At 47.1% G+C, this 20,595-nt stretch overlaps 1 protein-coding gene across 1 annotated transcript in view; it reads right to left on the reverse strand.

Annotated features, from left to right (window-relative positions):
- Positions 1 to 129: 129 nt before the first annotated feature.
- LOC137340225 (RUN and FYVE domain-containing protein 2-like) overlaps positions 130 to 20,595 on the reverse strand; it is a 43,989-nt gene continuing 23,523 nt past the window's right edge. The window contains 8 exon segments of the mRNA XM_068002641.1: positions 130 to 375; positions 378 to 390; positions 2,434 to 2,601; positions 4,994 to 5,110; positions 6,679 to 6,780; positions 8,920 to 8,989; positions 16,565 to 16,630; positions 17,138 to 17,202. Of these exon segments, the coding sequence (XP_067858742.1) occupies positions 143 to 375; positions 378 to 390; positions 2,434 to 2,601; positions 4,994 to 5,110; positions 6,679 to 6,780; positions 8,920 to 8,989; positions 16,565 to 16,630; positions 17,138 to 17,202 (834 nt within the window). The 3' untranslated portion in view covers positions 130 to 142.

The raw sequence follows: 20,595 nt of genomic DNA on the forward strand, positions 1-20,595 counted from the left end.
TCGGGGAACCCCCCCCCCACCCCCTGACACACGCGCGGGGAACCCCCCCCCCCCCCACCCCCGACACACGCGCGGGGAACCCCCCCCCACCCCCGAGACACACGCGTGCAGACACACACACACACACACACGAGGGCCGGGCTCAGTTGCCTGCACAGTCTGACTGGCGGCAGTGACACGTGAAGAGCTGTGTCGGTGAAGAACAAGGAGCCCAGCCACTGCCTGTCGGACAGATTCCCAGCAAGCCTCGTGAAGGGGAGGAAATGGACCCATTATTCACTGGGATGTTGTACCTTTGCTCCATCCGTTTCATTGCAGCAGTGACTTGCTTGGTCTTCTCTTCCAGACGACTCATCATCTCACTTTTTTGCTTCAACCATCTTCAGAACCCTAGATTCCAATGAAATACATCAATATGTTACAGAATATGGTGGGAATGAGAATCAATCTCCAAGCTCTGAGAATTGACGTAGTTGGAAAAGTGGAAACAATGCTAAGAAAGAAGAACAGTTTCCAAAAAACTAGATAAATCTCACTCTGCTCCAATCACACACAGACCTCCACCTTCTCCATAGTTGAAGCTGCCTCCAGGACTAACACTAGAGAAAATGCCCCATTTCCCAACAGCAAATACTTGCAGCAAATCGATGCAGCAGATGGTTAGTGTAGGCCCGACACCAATATATACAAAACTGGAATATGGCATTGAACCTCAGTCAGGCACTGCAAGTGGAATTCTTCACAGACAGGGGGCAGGGAAATGTAATCACCATGTGCGAGTATGGCAAGTTCAGCCGTCAGGGGCCCGGCAGTGTCTCAGGATGCTGGGGGGGGGGAGGGGGGGGGGAAAAAGAGAGAAAGAGGGTGGAGGAAGAGATAGAGAGACACAGACAAACAGAGAACGCATCCAGTGCCCATGGTACCAGTAATCCAGTAGCTTCAGGACAGAAGGGTCATCAAGGATTATATTAAAATTTTACATCTGCATACACTTCTTCCCTACAGAATCTGACTTTATGTTATCATGTTTTGAAATCACACTTGTGTTAATTGTTTCCCTATGTCCACATTTATAATGGGGAGTGCTTCTGTGAACTGGTCACACTGTAATTACACCACCTGCCAGTGGTGCTGCTATAGTGTGTCTCCAGCTCCTCAGCCTGTACCACAGCAAAACTCCTGCTCCAACCAGCTCTACTTCTCTCTGCCCCAAGTTGCCCTAAATCTTGCTATTTAATTATAAACCATATAAAAATCGAAGTATTATATAAAATATTATACTTGGGAATGTAGATAAATGCAAAGCGCTTCACATGGGGACAAAACAAAATCCAGGAAGGGACTATTACTTAAATGGAAAAAAAAATGTACATAGAAAATGAAAGGTCCTGATTGACAATAAAATGAAGCTATCACAACAATGATCGGTGGCAGTGAGTGAAGCAAATCAGATGTATAAAAGATCAATACTGAGCCACTAAAATCCTGCCATTTTATAAATCATTGGTGTGACCACACTGAGAATATTGTACACAGTTCACCACAGTACAAAAAGATTTCAGCTATTGAAAGGTTACAGAAGAGAGCAACCAGATGATTGAGGGATTGAGGGATTGGATTATGTAAATTGGGCATGTTCTCACTAGAAAACAGAAGGTTGAGGGGTGTTACTTTGCTCTTTTCAGGATTCTAAAAAGGGACTAGATAATGTCGACCATGACAAGCTATTCCACCTTGTCCAGAACAGTAAAACCAGAGGACATGGCCTGCATTTGAAGGGGGGTAACTTAAAACAAATCTGTGGAAACAATATTTCAGTGAGCGAGTGGACAATCTACAGAACAGGCTCCCAAGTGAGACAGTGGAAGCAGATAGTATTGATTCATTCAAATGCAAATTAGATAGATTTCTTTCAGAAAAGAACATTTTGGCATAATTTAAGACGTGGCATGTGGTAAGTGTAACGTGCTTGGGAGGAACAGGTGACTTTGGACCACTGGTTCCCAAAGCTCTCCACCACTGGGGGTTTTCCTCGCCTGTTGTAGACTCATTGATGGAGATTGATTGCTTTGATTAGTTGACAACTCCATTATCGATGTATCATGTGACTACCAGGATGGTAGGTGAATAAGAATTGTGTCCAGAAATTTGTGTGTTCCTATGAATGTAGGAGCTTAAATCGGATCTGAATTACCCTGCTCCAGTTATCTCCTGCCCTCTAACCCCACTTAACCTGAAGACTATACTTTGTCTCAACTTGCTATGTGCAACAGCACGGGAGATCGAATGGTTTTTAGAAAATCACTAGTACCCACAGGTTATTAAATCAGATATTCAGTAGTTGTCTCAGTATCTACAGTAAACCATTTTGAAATTAATTTTTAAATCCCACACTGCTATTTTAGCAGCAGCTTCCGACACAAAGCAGCTTACCTTCAGCTTCTGAAACATCTCCACATTAATGGCCTTCACCTCCTCGAGCTGGTGCCGAAGGCTGATCAGTGCATCCTGCTTCTCATGGATGTCCTTCTCCAGCAGCTTCATGGCCAGCTCCATCTCCTGCTTCATGCTGATCTGCACCAACAGGTCACTCTCCACATCCTGCTAGTGAACAAAGTAAGGATCAGCCATGTCATCATTCTCCCTGCACTCTTGCTGCTACTCTAGGTTATAACAGCTAACTCTAGACAGCCTAGAAATTGAACCCGGGACCAGCTACTCACCGAGGAAATGGATTTTCAACATTCTAACTAAGAAATCCATTCTCACTAAACAATACCATTAGAAAATGTTTACATAGACCGTTTCAATGTTCAATGTTGACATAAAAATGTTATCAAAATTGTGACAACAGGAAATCAGGCGGTGGGAGGGTGTAATCAATGTCACAAGTTTATATCGGAACCTCCCATTATAAATATGGTCATAACAAATTAAAATGAAAACATTGGCAGGAAGAGCATGCAGAGTTTAAGATTTTTAATATAATGGGGTAGGTTTATTGTCTTCACTGATTGGGCTGAGTGCCCAGAGGAATTTCAGGTTGGGAGAGTCCTGTGTTGAACCCACTGTATTTAAATGAAGTAAAATCCAATGAAAACCAGACAGGTTCTGTTCAATCCCCTCGGCCCAATTTCCCTCTGTTCTAATATAGATCTTATTATAAATCTGCATGACCTGCTCCAATCAGCCCCTGCCCTCTAATTATACTGCCCCTGAACACTACACTTGGCCACAACTCTTCTAGTGCAACCGCACTGGACACTGACTGGTCCATATATTAAAAATCCTGCTCATGGTTCTGTGTCACGATTTGAATCACATTTGCTATGTGAACATTTAATATTGAAAATCTGTCTGGAAATAAAAAGCTGACTTCAGTAAAAGTGACCATGAAGCTGTCGGATTGTCATAAAAATCCAACTGGTTCGTTAATGCCCTTTAGGGAAAGAAACCTGCCATCCTTACCCGGTCTGGCCTATGGGGGACTCCAGTCTCACACCAACATGGTTAACTGCCCTCTGAAGTGGCTTAGCGAACCACTCAGTTGTATCAAACCACCACAAAGAATAACACTTTCACCACACAGACTGCACGGCGGCCCACCACCACTCACTTAGTGCAACTGTGGATGGGCAATAAATGCCAGCCTTGACAACTACATCCACATCCTAAGAATGAATAAAATATACAAATTCCTATGGAAACATCTTTAATGGCAAAACCCAATCCAACATGTAAACATTTTACTCTCACGGTTCATTGATAAGCCAATCTGATCACTCAGCTTTTCAAAAGAAAACTTTGTCCATTTTCCCCAGTAACTGAAATTTCTAATGTCCAAAATAAGGTTTTAAAATTAAAAAATATTTTTAAAAACTTACATATTTCACAATAACACAATTAAATGTACCCATTAGAAGTGATCTTTATCTAGATATCTCCTCCAGTTGTACAATGGATTGCTGGCCTTTATCTCAATGGGGTGGAAGTTAGGTTATAGTTGTATAAAGCTCCGGTTAGACCACATCTGGAGTACTGCATTCAGTTCTCTGCACCGCTCCTCAGGAAGGATATAATGGCCTTGCAGGGGGTGCAGCGCAGATTCACCAGAATGATATCGGGGCTAAAAGGGTTAAATTATGAGGACAGGTTGCATAAACTTGGCTTGTATTCCCTTGAGTATAAGAGATTGAGCAGTGATATAACTGAGCTGTTTAAAAAAGTTAAAAAGGAGTTGATAGGGTAGAGAGAACCTATTTCCTCTGGTGGTAGAGTCCAGAACAAGGGGGCATAACCTTAAAATTAGAGCCAGGCCGTTCAAGAGTGATGTCAGGAAGCACCACTTCACACAAAGGGTAGTGGAAATCTGGAGTGCTCTCCGCCAAAAGGTCATGGATCATATTCTGATGTTCCACTCTTGACTCCACTCCACTGTGCATCAATTCCTCCATCACTATCGACTGCAGTGCACCTACACTCAATTCCCAGTCCTAAACCCATCCACCTTACAACGTTCCTCCCCACATTAAAAAGCCTCCGCAAAACCAGATTCTTTGGCCATGCCTTCACTCTGCTAACTGTTCCTAGACTCCTGCTCAGGACCCCAGCAGCTCCCCGATGCTTAACCCATTCATCCTGCTGCACTGGGCTGTTTAATCAACGTGGAATTGAGGAATTCTCAGAATGCAATCAGATTAGCTGTAGTGTGACAGAAGGGAGCATCAGATTTGATCCATTTGAGCAGACATGCCCCTCCTTCACCCCAACTTACCATTTCTTAGGCACCAACTCAGAGAGGCACCTGATGGAGGCCATGTATGACGATGACCCAGAAGTTCACCCCCAGAGCTCAGTTACTCACCCCTGGGCTGGGAGAGGGATAACTGGAGCCAGCAGCCAGCCTATGACTGCAGTGTGAATCATATTCAAACCACAACCACCACCCACAGAAATCCACAGTCTGAAGGGGAATCAGCGAAAGATGTCACACCTGACGTACACGGGACTCCTCTCTCAGCTGTCTGCGGGCCTCACTGTACATGTCATCCAGCCCCTGCCGACTGTCCTTGTAAGTCTCCAGCTCTGCCGAAACATCCAGTTTCACCAGCTAAACAGATAACAAGCTCTATGAGACAGGAGAGCAGCAGCAGGGAAGAGCTGCAAGAATATAGTTGGAAAGGAGCATCCACCCTCACGCCGCCACCCCCTGACAGCCGGAGGGGGCGATCAGACGGGAGCGCCGGAGGGGGCGATCAGACGGGAGCGCCGGAGGGGGCGATCAGACGGGAGCGCCGGAGGGGGCGATCAGACGGGAGCGCCGGAGGGGGCGATCAGACGGGAGCGCCGGAGGGGGCGATCAGACGGGAGCGCCGGAGGGGGCGATCAGACGGGAGCGCCGGAGGGGGCGATCAGACGGGAGCGCCGGAGGGGGCGATCAGACGGGAGCGCCGGAGGGGGCGATCAGACGGGAGCGCCGGAGGGGGCGATCAGACGGGAGCGCCGGAGGGGGCGATCAGACGGGAGCGCCGGAGGGGGCGATCAGACGGGAGCGCCGGAGGGGGCGATCAGACGGGAGCGCCGGAGGGGGCGATCAGACGGGAGCGCCGGAGGGGGCGATCAGACGGGAGCGCCGGAGGGGGCGATCAGACGGGAGCGCCGGAGGGGGCGATCAGACGGGAGCGCCGGAGGGGGCGATCAGACGGGAGCGCCGGAGGGGGCGATCAGACGGGAGCGCCGGAGGGGGCGATCAGACGGGAGCGCCGGAGGGGGCGATCAGACGGGAGCGCCGGAGGGGGCGATCAGACGGGAGCGCCGGAGGGGGCGATCAGACGGGAGCGCCGGAGGGGGCGATCAGACGGGAGCGCCGGAGGGGGCGATCAGACGGGAGCGCCGGAGGGGGCGATCAGACGGGAGCGCCGGAGGGGGCGATCAGACGGGAGCGCCGGAGGGGGCGATCAGACGGGAGCGCCGGAGGGGGCGATCAGACGGGAGCGCCGGAGGGGGCGATCAGACGGGAGCGCCGGAGGGGGCGATCAGACGGGAGCGCCGGAGGGGGCGATCAGACGGGAGCGCCGGAGGGGGCGATCAGACGGGAGCGCCGGAGGGGGCGATCAGACGGGAGCGCCGGAGGGGGCGATCAGACGGGAGCGCCGGAGGGGGCGATCAGACGGGAGCGCCGGAGGGGGCGATCAGACGGGAGCGCCGGAGGGGGCGATCAGACGGGAGCGCCGGAGGGGGCGATCAGACGGGAGCGCCGGAGGGGGCGATCAGACGGGAGCGCCGGAGGGGGCGATCAGACGGGAGCGCCGGAGGGGGCGATCAGACGGGAGCGCCGGAGGGGGCGATCAGACGGGAGCGCCGGAGGGGGCGATCAGACGGGAGCGCCGGAGGGGGCGATCAGACGGGAGCGCCGGAGGGGGCGATCAGACGGGAGCGCCGGAGGGGGCGATCAGACGGGAGCGCCGGAGGGGGCGATCAGACGGGAGCGCCGGAGGGGGCGATCAGACGGGAGCGCCGGAGGGGGCGATCAGACGGGAGCGCCGGAGGGGGCGATCAGACGGGAGCGCCGGAGGGGGCGATCAGACGGGAACGCCGGGAGGCAGGCATTGTCTCCAATGCCTTTTTCTATCCTTATCTTGTATTCTTGAATGTGCAGATTCTAGTACTCACACCTACCTCCAGGTGTTGCTGGGTTTTCATTAACATCTGGATATTTTCATTCCGAAACTGATGGTTTTCTTCTTGCAATCGAATGATACTGTTCTTTGCGATTGCTAACTATGGAGAGAGTCAAAAATCAGCACCGTTGTACACTGGTATCAGTGTTTGCTGCGGTCCTGCTGCAAGGAACGGAGTCTCGCACAGTCGCTATGCACTCCTGTTCATTACCCCTCATTTCCCACAACCTGAAGTAAATATGGGGCTGGAGTTTCATAAAATACAGGGTGCACCATAAACAGACCCCCAGACCCCACACACAGACCCTAGCCTAGGCCAGCCTGACCGCATAGCATTGAGTCACTCTTCAGTTGCCTTTAGAAAGTTTGAGCTGTGTGCCAGTCCACGCTACATCAGGATTACTCCCATACTCCCAGGGGTAGAGGCCCACACTACACCAGGGATTCCCTCTCCCTCTCCCTCTCCCTCTCCCTCTCCCTCTCCCTCTCCCTCTCCCTCTCCCTCTCCCTCAGGCAGCTCCTCACAGTGGGATGACCCCAAGATGCTGGCAGGGACTGATGTGCATGTGGGCTATGAATGCAGGTGTCTGCACACAACCTGCAGCATATCGTCAGACTACACTCACCCAATGTGGGACCACTATTGTTCACCATTTACATCAACGATTTGGACTCTGGAATCGGAAGTACAATTTCAAAATTTACACACACTACCAAATTGAGGAGTATAGTTAATACTGAGGAGAACTGCAACAAAATACAGGAAGACATTAATAAACTTGCAGAATGGGTGTGTAATTGGCAAATGAATTTCAATATAGCTAAGTATGAGGTGGTACATTTTGATAGGAAGAATAAGGAGGCCACATATGACTTGGATAATAAGAGTCTAAAAAGGATAGAGGAGCAGAGGGATCTGGGGCAAATATACACAAATCACAAAGTAGTGATGCAGGTTATTAAGGCCATAAAAAAAGCAAACCAAGCACTGGGGTTCATTTCTAGTCGGATAAATTGAAAAGCAGAGAAGTTATGTTGAACTTGTGTAGAACCTTGGTTGGACCACACTTGGAATACTGTGAACAGTTCTGGTGTCCATATTATAGAAAGGATATAGAGGCACTGGAGAAGGTGCAAAAAAGATTTACTAGGATGATACCAGAACAGAGGTTCTACCTATCAGGAAAGATTGAGCAGGCTGGGGCTCTTTTCTCTAGAAAAAAGGCCGAGGGGTGACCTGATAGAGTCTTTAAGATTAAGAAAGGGTTTGATAGGGTAGATGTAGAAAAGATGTTTCCACTTGAAGGGGAGACCAGTACTAGGGGCCATAAATATAACTTAGTCACTAATAAATCCAATGGGGAATCCAGGAGAAACTTTACCAAGAGTGGTTAGAATGTGGAACGCGCTACCACCAATAGTTGAGGCGACAAGCACAGGTGCATTTAAGGGGAAGCTAGATAAACACGAGAGAGAATGGAATAGAAGGATATGCTGATAGGGTTAAATGAAATAGGGAGGGAGGAGACTCGTGGAGCATAAACCAGTTGGGCTGAATGGCCCATTTCAGTGCTGTGCATTCTGTGTAATGTCTACAAACACGGACTTGTGTTTGGACTGGAGATGGAACCCCGAGTGAATATTCCCCTGCCCTGTCCAGGGGCGCTGAAGCCAACTATAGGACCCCAAGTGACCGATGTGTATCGGGAGCTTCTGGGCTATCTCGCTCAGTTTCAACATTGCTGGTGCCCCCTGAACTAATACAGCCACATTATTTAAAAAGCATCTGTTAACTCTGGTCTCAACTCCCCTCGACTGGGCAGGAGGAAGAAATTCAGCGCCTGCTCAATCCGTAGTGACCCCTTCTGGAAAGTTCATGACAAATACTGAGCAAGGATGGGATCAGCCTCCGCTGTGATGCCTTCCATGGTTAAATAGCAGACCGACACGCACCATTCAGCTCTCACACGAAGAATGAGACAGAGGGTACTAATGTTAGACTATAACCCAGTATGAGACAGAGGTTACTAGTGTGAGACTATAGCCCAGTATGAGACATCACCTCCAAAGAAACAAAAGGCCGGTCAACATTTTCCAATATCGGCAGTACGCAGGTACCAGCATCAACTGACTTTACTCACTGGTTAGATTGTAAAATCTCTCCGTTAGGTGTGGCTGAATATTTAAACATTTAAAAATTAAAACATTTTTAAGTAACTTTTAAATTTAAAATTAGTACCTCTTCAATTAGTTTAGAGTTTGCTTTCTCAAGTGAATCCACTCTGCCCTGCAGACTGCCGACTGTCGAACTGTAATGTAGAAACAGAATTGTATAAATATATCTATTTATATCAAAGGCTACGCTGTGGGTTGGCTGGAAGTTAGCTGGGCTGCAATAATATAGGATGTGTTTAAGCCACGGGTAACTTTACTCCAACCTTTTCCTAAAAATCATGGGAAGTGCACACCCGGATCTCTGTACGTGCTCCCGGAGAGCGAGAATCAAAATACTAATTTAGTGTTAGCACTCACCTCCGTACCAACACTAGCCTGGTGTCAAGTAAATCCAGAATCCCTCCACTTATCAGATTGTGCCCTGCATTCACACTGTTACTGCAGTGTTGGTGCAAATCAATTTTATTTTGCACTGGCACTGTTGTGTAAATGCAGGACATAATTACAGTTGCAGTGCAAATGCACATCCACTGAGTCCAAAGACTCATCAGCCAGACATCTCCCGAGGGGACATCACCCCCACATGAAGGGGGTGGCGGATTCCCCCCCACCCCCCCCCCCCCCGAGGAAGGTGTGGTAGTCTCTTACCTAGCCTGACCTGGTTAGAGTCATTAAACGTCTTGCGGCACTGAACAGCCATGAGGGTTGTGGACATGGTATGCACAGCCAAGGTCATCTCCCTCCACTGTGCCTGGGCAGTTCCCTTAGCCGACCTCCTCCCCTGAATCCCAAACAGGGTGTCCCTCCTCATTGTACCAGAACATCTGCTAATGCCTCAAAGTTTGGGGCTCTTGCAGTCACTTTAAAGCTGGTAATCAGAGGAGAGTGTACACAGAGGGCTTGCCATCATTATTCGAATGAAGCTGATCACTGTTGGGGTGAGCACTGGTTCAGCTAGGTGGGTAGAAGTCCCACCCAACCACGTTTCCACTGGCCATCGCACCAAATAGGCCTTCAGAGTCTTGTAAAGCGTGCACTTCCTGTATGTGTCATGTTCCTTAAATTCCTGCACTTGTCAAAATTGATGGGACACACAACTCTGAGCCCTTCTTAACTGGACACTATGGTCTAATCCCAGATAGCGGATTGTCTGAGTGAGATTTGAGAGAAAAGCCAGAAGGGAACCAAACGAGAACTGATGGGCAGAAGGGAAGAGAGCCGAACAAAAGGACCAAGAGGTCAAAGAGAAGTTGACAAAACCTTCCAAGCAGTTGTGCAAAAGTATAAGTTTTAAGGGGTGAAATTGGTGTGGGGTGGGGGGGGGAAAAAAAGGGCAAGAAACCGGGGGGGGGGGGAAAGCGGGGCGAGAAACAGGGATGGGAGGAGAGAGAGAGAGGGGGTGAGAAACCGGGGGGGGGGGGGGGGCGCGCAGGAGGAGAGGAGGCGAGAAACCGAGGGGGAGAGGGGGCGAGAGTCAACAGCATGTTTTACACTCCGCACAATTTTCTTTTTCGTTGACGTAAATAGAACAGAAAACTGGGCCATCAATTCGCTGCCACCCGTTTCTCGCCACCGCCCAACACCAATTTCATCCCCATTAAATGTTAATCCAATACAAGTAAACTTGTACGGTGTACTGCCACTGTGAGTAATCTCTCCTGACTCTAAACACCACCTGAATACAGAGAAAGGTTTGTGTACAAAGTAGCTTCGCCAGGATTAGAAGACAACTGAAGCTGACAGCAAGGTTCCATAAGGGAGTCCACAGACGGAACCACAAAGTTGATTTACTGAAGGACCAGGTGATATATAAAACAATGACATTGACTAAGAGCTGGAAACCCAACCTTCTAATACATGTCAATCTCTGACTTTGAACGTAACTTTGTGACACTGTCATCAAAAAACCAAGTTACGGCTGTGCCCCCAACGATTTATACTTCATCCTGGTCTATATGGTATAACGTTCCTGTTCTTATAAAACAGCACCACCTCCGGCTTACCCTAAGCTACTTTGCACACAAACCTTTCTCTGTATTCAGGGGAAATTTGCTGGTAACGTAACACAAACCAACATAATGTCTGGTGTGCATTTCCAATGACACTTCAAAGAAAAGTACAATGGGGAGGAAGTTATGCTACAGTTGTATAGAGCTTGTCAGACCCCATCTGGAATACTGCGTTCAGTTTTGGGCACCGAACCTCAAAGGATTTATTGGCCTTGGAGGGGATGCAGATTCACCAAAATGATACTAGCCCTTAGAGGGTTAAATTACAACAAGTTGCATAGGCTTGTATTCCCTTGAGTTTAAAAGATCTCAAATAGATCACCCTTTAATGTTTAAAATGATAAAAAGATTTGATAGAGTAGATACAGAGAAGCTGGTAGGAATCCAGAACAAGGTGTACAATCTTAAAATTAAAGCTAGGTCATTCAGGAGTGAAATCAGGAAGCAGCTCGTCTCACAAAGGGTAGTAGAAATCTGGAACTCTCCCCAATAAAGCTGTGGATGCTGTGACAATTGTAGCTTTCAAGGCTGAGAACGACAGATTTTTATTAGATAAGGGTACCATGAGATATGGAGCAAAGGTGGGTAAACGGAATCAAGGTACAGATCAGCTATGATCTAATTAAATGGCAGAACAGGCTCGAGGGGCTAAATGGGCTACTTCTGTTCCTAAGTCCCTAAATGAAACAAGGGCAGTCATTTGACAACCAGAATAACGAGAGAGAAAGAAAGACTCACATTTATAAAGCATCTTTCACGACCTCAGGACGTCCCAAAGCACTTTACAGCCAATGAAGTCTCTGTTGTAATGTAGGAAACGCAACAGCCAATTTGCACACCAACAGCAATGAGAGGAATGATCAGATAATCTGCTTTACTGATGTTGGCTGAGGGATAAATATTGGCCAGGATACGAGGGAGAACTCCCAGCTCTTCTTTGAATAGTGCCATGAGATTTTTTAAAAATTCATTCATGGGATGTGGGCGTCGCTGGCAAGGCCAGCATTTATTGCCCATCCCTAATTGCCCTCGAGAAGGTGGTGGTAAGCCGCCTTCTTGAACCGCTGGAGCCTGTGTGGTGAAGGTTCTCCCACAGTGCTGTTAGGTAGGGAGTTCCAGGATTTTATGTCCACCTGAAGGGGCAGACAGGGCCTCGGTTAAACATCTCATCCGAAAGACGGCACCTCCGACTGTGCAGCACTCCCTCAGTACTGCACTGGAGTGTCAACCTAGATTATATACTCAAGTCTCTCGAGTGGGACTTGAACCCAAGATCTTCTGACTCAGAGGTGAGAGTGAAACACTGAGCCACAGCTGACACCTAGTAATAATTAAGGATGAATTTGAGAGAACTAGGAGCTTTAGCAGACTTCATGCTAAACGTGTCCAACTGGTGCAGAGCAGGAATCATCCAGGACAGGATGTTGCACTAGAGCCAAAATAGGAAAATAGAAGTGACTAAGCTGATACCAGGGCTTATAGGGTTAAGTTACTAGGACAGGTTGCATAGACTAGGCTTGTGTTCCCTTGAATTTAGAAGGTTGAGGGGTGATCTAATCGAGTTGTTTAAAATGATAAAGGGATTAGATAGGGTAGATACAGAGAAACTATTTCCTCTGGTGGGGGAATCCAGATCAAGGGAGCATAATCTTAACATTAGTGAGGCCATTCAAGAATGATGTCAGAAAGCACTTCTTCACACGACAAGTAGTGGAAATCTGGAACTCCATTTCCCCCCAAAAGTCTGTGGATGCTGGGGGTCAATTGAAATTTTCAAGACTGAGATTGTTGGGTTGTCGGGTAAGGGGATCAAGGGATATGGATCAAAGGCGGGTAAAGAGGTACAGTTCTGTCACGATCTAATTGAATTGCTGAACTGGCGCGAGGGGCTGAATGGACTCCTCCTGTTCCTATGTTCAAACTGTACAGGACCATGAATATTGTGTCCAGTACTGGTGGGTAGCTATGTCCCACAGGGTTCTGTTTTTGGACTGTTTCTGTTCAGTGTACTTCAATGATTTGGATATAGGACCAGAGACGATACTAAAACAGAAGGCACAGAAAATCATTGGGGACCAAAGGAACCACAAAGGAACATTGATAAGAATGGGCAAAAGTAGAATTCTGCGTCAGTAAAACAAGTAATAATGATACTTTTAATGTCTTGCAAACTGTTCCCCATTCAAAGGAGCAGTGCTTCAGTCTTGTACTCCACTGTACATCTAGATATTTTACTAGTTGGGCACATTGTCCAGATATTGGAAGCGACACTTTGATTATTCCCAGATCCACTTGTTATTCTTTCTGAACTAATTCAATTCCATTCATTCTATACGTACCAGATATATTTTAACTATACTTGCAATTACCTGCCCAGGAGAACTCCCCTGCTCTTCTTCGAAATAGTGCCTTTGGATGTTTTATGTCCACCTGAGAGGGCAGACGGGGCTTCGATTTAATGTCTCATCCGAAAGACACCCACCCCCCCCCCCCACCCCACCGGACAGTGCAACACCCCCTTAGTACTGTACTGAAGTGTTAGCCTAGATGACGAGCTCAAGTCTCTGGAGTGAGGCTTAAACCCACAACCTTCTGACTTAGAACTAACAGTGCTACCACTGAGCCACGGCTGACAATTATAGAATCATAGAATCTTACAGCACAGAAGGCCATCCGGCCCATTGTGCCTGTGCCGGCTCTTTGAAAGAGCTATCCATTTAGTCTCTTTCCCCATTGCCCTGCAAATATTTCTCCTTCAAGTATTTATCCAATTCCCTTTTGAAAGTTACTGCTGAATCTGCTTCCACCACCCTTTCAGGCAGTGCATTCCAGATCACAATAACTCTGCGTAAAAAAATTTTTTCATGTCTCCTCTGGTTCTTTTGCCGATCACCTTAAATCTGCGTCCTCTGGTTACTGACCCTCCTGCCAGTGGAAACAGTTTCTCCTTATTAAATCTATCAAAACCTCAATTTTGAACATCTCTATTAAATCTCCCCATAACCTTTTCTGCTCTAATTTAGTTTCTGAATCACCTGATTAACTATCCAATTCCTTTTCCGTAAAAAGACTTAATGGACTTTTTGCATCAACAAAGGTTTGTGGCAGAATATTCACCATTCGAGGCACTCTCCATGTTTTTTTTTATTCGTTCATGGGATGTGGGCGCCTCTGGCAAGGACAGCATTTATTGCCCATCCCTAATTGCCCTCGAGAAGGTGGTGGTGAGCCGCCTTCTTGAACCGCTGCAGTCTGTGCGGTGAAGGTTCTCCCAGTGCTGTTAGGAAGGGAGTTCCAGGATTTTGACCCAGCGACGATGAACGAACGGCGATATATTTCAAAGTCGGTGTGTAACTTGGAAGGGAACGTGCAGGTGGTGTTGTTCCCATGCGCCTGCTGCCCTTGTCCTTCTAGGTGGTAGAGGTCGCGGGTTTGGGAGGTGCTGTTGAAGAAGCCTTGGCGAGTTGCTGCAGTGCATCCTGTGGATGGTACACACTGCAGCCACAGTGCGCCGGTGGTGAAGGCAGTGAATGTTTAGGGTGGTGGATGGGGTGCCAATCAAGCGGGCTGCTTTGTCCTGGATGGTGTCGAGCTTCTTGAGTGTTGTTGGAGCTGCACTCATCCAAGCAAGTGGAGAGTATTCCATCACACTCCTGACTTGTGCCTTGTAGATGGTGGAAAGGCTTTGGGGAATCAGGAGGTGAGTCACTCGGTGCCGAATACCCAGCCTCTGACCTGCTCTTGTAGCCACAGTATTTATGTGGCTAGTCCAGTTAAGTTTCTGATCAATGGTGACCCCCAGGGTGTTGATGGTGGGGGATTCGGCGATGGTAATGCCATTGAATGTCAAGTGGAGGTGATTAGACACTCTTTTGTCATTGCCTGGCACTTGTCTGGCACAAATGTTACTTGCCACTTATCAGCCCAAATCTGGATGTTTTCCAGGTCTTGCTGCATGTGAGGGGTTGCGAATGGAACTGAACACTGTGCAATCGTCAGCGCACATCCCCATTTCTGACCTTATGATGGAGGGAAGGTCATTGATTAAGTAGCTGAAGATGGTTGGGCCTAGGACACTGCCCTGAGGAACTCCTGCAGAAATGTCCCGGGGCTGAGACGATTTGCCTTCAACAACCACTACCATTTTCCTTTGTGCTGGGTATGACTCCAGGGTCATAGGTAAAGACATTTTTCCACCCTATTCTTTGAACACAGAATAATGATCTCAATCATAACTGGAATCAATCCATCACTATTTACCCTTCCGTACCCCCTCACAATCTTGAAGCCCTCTATCAGGTCAACTTCTAATGTTAACGGATATAACTTTTCTAATCTCTGTTCCTAACTAATCCGTTGTCCCTGCTCAATCCATGCTGCACATTCTGCTCTACTTTATATCCATCTGATAACAGGGTACACAATATTCTGAGACCTAACTCGGGTCTTGTACCAGTAAAATATTAATTCCTTGTTTTTGTATTCCAGGCCTCCAGATACCGAAAACTTCCGCCTGCCTTTTTATGGCCTTATCACCTCATGCTCCACCCTGCAGCCTATCTATGCCCTCCTTCAGTCTTTCACAATCCTCCAATCACCCCCACTGGTGTCATCAGCAAATGGCAACACACTTCTCTCACTTCAGATCATTATCCTTTACATAGTAAATAAGGTTGGTCCCAACCAGAGACATTTCCTTTGCCCCACCCTTTGTGTTCCCCCCCTCTAACCTGCTCTCTATCCCTGTGGCCACATTCCCCTTAATTCCATGTACCATTATAACTTGGACATAACTTCAATCTGAATATCTTGTCACATCACCTACATTGAATGATACACTTACGATTCGTTTCGATGCCAGGTGCTAAGTTATAACCCTCGCGAGCATTTGATCCTTTTATTTCGCAGTGGTAAGTACCTAATGGGAAGGTGACTGGGGTCTGATTAGTTAAATAAAACATGTCAGAGATACGCTAATACACCACTGCTGCATTTCTAACTTCCAACAGTTTTATATATTATTAAAGAATTGTAGGGGCAGAAACAGATACAAACAAGATTCAGAACAAGTGGCCTTGTGACTGGAGAAAGTGAATTTATACCCAACTTCAAATGCAGTTTACATATGGTTACAGCCCTTTTAAATCAAAAGTCTTCAATATACATTTACTAGAATGGTTCCAGGATGAGGGACTTCAGTTACGTGGATAGACTGGAGAAGCTGGAGTTGTTCTCCTTGGAGCAGAGAAGGTTGAGAGGAGATTTGATAGAAGTGTTCAAAATCATGACAGGTTTAGATAAATAAAAAGAGAAACTGTTCCCATTGATGGAAGGATCAAGAACCAAAGGCCACATGAGGAAAGACTTTTTTTAAAAAAACGCAGTGAGTAGTTAGGTTCTGGAATGTGCTGCCTGAAAGCATGGTGGAAGCAGATTTAATTGTGGCTTCCAAAAAGGAATTGGATAAATATTTGAAGGGAAAAAATTTGCAGAGCTATGGGGAAAGAGCGAGGGAGTAGGACTAACTGGATTGATTTTACAAAGAGCCGGCACAGGTTTGATGGGCCGAATGGCCTCCTTCTGTGCTGTAACCATTCTGTGATTCTGCTATTCTATAAACAAACCGAGAGCGTTGCCTTCTTCAGCACGAGCCCAATAATACCACGGTAGAGGGGATCAAACATTTAGAGAGAAACCTACGTCAGCTGTCGGTTGAGCTCCTCCACATAGTTCTTCTGATCCAGCATAGCAGCAACCTGTCCATCTCTGAATGAAAGGGAGCACAATTCAGAGCATCAGAGCAACAAATACCAAATACTGACACTCCATGGACTGGTTTTACATCAAGAGGTAGGAGGGTGAATTCAAACCACTCTCCGGGACCAAGTGCATCACCACTAAACCTTCAACTCTGCAATCTTACACAATGTTCCCACAGCACAGGTTCCACAGGAGGGAGAGTAGGACGATATCCCTCCTCACTGCCTCACCACACTGAAGTCCATTGTATCATTGGACTGCTCCCACTCCCTCCCCCGAGAGATCGTCCACCACCACCAACCAGGGAACACACCAGGAGCTTCCCTCTGTGTGGGCCAGTGATTCTCCAGGGCCAGTACCTTCACCACTAAGCAGGGGGACCTTAGGAAACGTTTATTGGAAAAGTGGCACAGAAGCAGTTAACTGTGGGCAGTTCTTCTCACTGAGAACCGTTCCAACCTTCCCACAGGAACATGCAATCAGCAGTTTGAGTTTCATGGCTGAGATAATTACCTTTCAAAGTACCCGTTGTTGTCATTATCATTCTTTAGGTAGAAGGAAAAGTCAATGACTCCAACCTGGAAAAGAAGTGAGAATCAGATGTGACCATGTTCACGGATCCAGCCCACGGACAGGCTTTGGTTCCAGTTGCCATCAGAATAACGGCCCTTAGATTCAGTGCACAGTGTTCTCCCCCTCCTGAAGGTGCTGAGTGTTGCTGGGTGACCGTTTCACATGTCCCGCCCACCTTCCCATCGGTGAGCTGGATAGTGAGTTCCAGCAGCTTATTCAGGCAGGGTGGGGGAAGGAGTCACAGCAGAGCCCCACCCCATCCTCACCCACGTTCGCTTTCAACGAAGAGTCTCTGGGTTGTGATCAGGAGAGGGAACCGCAGCTGATTTACCCTCCCTGATCCAGGGGCACTGCCACCACCTGTACCTGACTGGCCAATAATCAAAGCCAGGACCTTCTAGTCTGAAAGGCTCAGTGCAGCACCAACTCGTGCTTTGATCCATCAGACCCCCGGGATGTGGCAAGTATTCTAGACTCTCAAACTTCCCAGTTTATACAGATAAGGGAGGGACTCTTCCATTTCACTTACTTCAATACCAGTTCTATTAATGACTAATAATAGGCTAAAAGGGGAGACCTAATAGAGGTAGTCAAAATAATGAGGTTTTGATAAAGTAGGGAGAAACGGTTTCCACTGGCAAGTGGGTCAGTAACCAGAGGTCATAGATTTAAAATAATTGGCAAAAGGACTAGAGGGGAAATGTGGAGACATTTTTTCACACAAAGGATTGTGAAGATCTGGAACACACTACCTGAAAGGGTGGTGGAAGCAGATTCCACAGGAACTTTCAAAAGTCAATTGGACATGTACTTGAAGAGGAATAATTTGCAGGGTCATGGGGAAAAAGCTGGGGTGTAGGACTAAATTGGACAGCTCTTTCAAAGAGCCGGCACTGGCACGATAGGCTGAACAGCCTCCTTCGGTACTGTAAGATTCTATGACCTAACCCCTGCAATAATCATCCACTCGGAGGATCCCTGGGTGCTGATGTGTCAATCACGACAGATCAAATAGACAAAGGCTGCATTTCATGTTAATGAGCACTGATACTTGTAGCCAGGAACTGCCCGTAACTTGGCACAGATATCAAGGTTTAAAGAAGGGGACAATATAGTTTTTCTTTGAAAGCTTCTGAATTATTAGTAAACAATCAAACATGAAACAGAATTTGGGCTGAAGCACCTGAACAATCACTGCGGTAAACTGCTCGTTGCAATTTAGCACATGGGTTCACTGGACAACGGGGATTACGGAACTTTAACGTGCTGTCCTTCCTGCTTACAACCTAACAACTCCAGCATACAGGCAAAAACTTTTAGTCGAGGTCATGTGGAACACCTTTAAAGGTATAATGTTGACCATGCAGGATAAATACATGCTTAAAACCCACAAATGCAGACTTAATATGGCAGATTAATAATCAAATGTGAAAGAGGAAAAATGACCTCATAAATCCTGCTGAGAAATTGGGGGGAGGGAAAAAGAGGAGAAAAGAACTTCATTGGGATGAATACAAAACATTGCAGAAACACAATAAAGGGTGATCGGAAAGGTAAAGAGACACCTCGGGGAAAAAAGCTTAGCTGCACAGCCACATTTAACAGTGAGAAATTCTTTCAGGACCAACACAGTACGAGAGCAGACAGAAGAGGTGAAAACCATAAAATGGGCTTGAAACAAAGGACAGATAGTAAATATTCTGAATGACTTCCAAGGGAAACACGAGCAACAGACAAAATTAATAACTCCAATATAAATGAGGGAAGTCCTTGGTAGGCTGAAAGAGATCAAAAACAATAACAGGGATCAATGCTATTTATTCCAGAGTGGTAAAAGAGGCCAGGGACAAGATTTCAGATTGAGTCACTGGATACTGGGGAGGCAGCAGTCCAACAGAAACCAGCTAAAAAAGGTGCTAAGAGTCATGGGAAACTACAGACATTATTAGACCCATTAATCTTACTTCAATCCTGTGTAAAGTAATGGAATCGTCAGGTATAAACTTGAACCTAGTTACAGCAGTCAGTTTAGATTCAGAAGGGGAAGATCCTGCCTGACCAACCATGGCAAAGTTACACCAACGGCACTTGGGATCTAACTGTGCGAGGGATCCTGGGCAGCACAAGACATGACGCGGTGAAGGGAGTAGTTGTAGCTGACCCCACCCAAGGGATTTGGGGGCAGGATTCTACGTCATGCCTCATCCTGATCACACACTAGCCAGCAAGACTTGATGGATCCATTTCCTTTACAATCAAGTTCTCTCTCACATAAAAGACTACATCCCTAGCCAGCAAGGCTGCAGCAAAAGCAAGGGAGCTGAGGCATAAACTGTAGGAGTGGAACATCTTTCAGGCAGGTCTGCATGTAAAATGTCCTTGCATAGAAGGTTGTTGGAGTAGGGAATGCTTTGCCACAGGGTGCATTTGAGGCAGAGACCACTGCATCTTTTAAGGGAAAATAGAATAAATATTTGAAGCAGAGGAAGTTACAGGACTTTAGGAGAGCACAGGACAGTAAGATTAGTTTGGGATTGTTACAGGGATATGGGGAGAGAGTGGAGCAGTGAGATTAGTTTGGGATTGATACAGGGATATGGGGAGAGAGTGGGGCAGCAGGATTAGGTTAGCACAGGACACGATGGGCTTAATGAGCCGTTCTGAGCTGTAAACATCGATAGCTCTCCTCTATCATGACACCTTCTAATACTTTACCAAATTAACAGATGGGATCCTCAGCCAATCAGTGACCACCTGATTTGAAATTTCTATTACCCCTCCCTCCAGACATTCACCCTCCATGGTAGATTCTGTCCTGCTATCCTAACCTCATTTTCTATTTTAACTCCCAACAGTTTCTTAACCTCCTTTACCTTGTTTTTATATTTGTCTCAATTCACCATTCTTTATACTTTAGGGACAGTGAATTCCGTTGTTGCCCTGATCACTCTTTTTCCCCCATTACCTTTCCCGAGTGCTATGTACCTGGTCAGTAGTCTGTGTTTAGTATTTTTAAACAGGTTCCACTTTTCTTCCAACCTCCTTCTCTAACATGTTGTTAGGTCCAGTTTCCTGAACTCATCCCTCAAAACCTGCCACCAGGTTACTGCTACCAGGATGTCTATTTCTGACCAGCTCTACCATCTCCCGGTTGTCTCTAACCTGCTGTATTATCTTCTGGTTGAGTCTGATCTGCTCTACCATCTCCTTCTTGAGCCTGACCTGCTCTACCTGAACTGGGTTCCTGCTTCTAATCACTACCCCGATGGAAATTGCAAACGTATAGATGCCGGATAATGATAGGATCACCAAGCTTTGACGGACCTTATGTAAAATAGGTTGCTGACATTGGGTTCACACAAAGAATGTCACCTAGCCAGGGTCGCAAAGTGCTGACA

Source organism: Heptranchias perlo, chromosome 21 (genome assembly GCF_035084215.1).
Source record: "Heptranchias perlo isolate sHepPer1 chromosome 21, sHepPer1.hap1, whole genome shotgun sequence".
Taxonomy (NCBI): Eukaryota; Metazoa; Chordata; class Chondrichthyes; order Hexanchiformes; family Hexanchidae; genus Heptranchias; species Heptranchias perlo.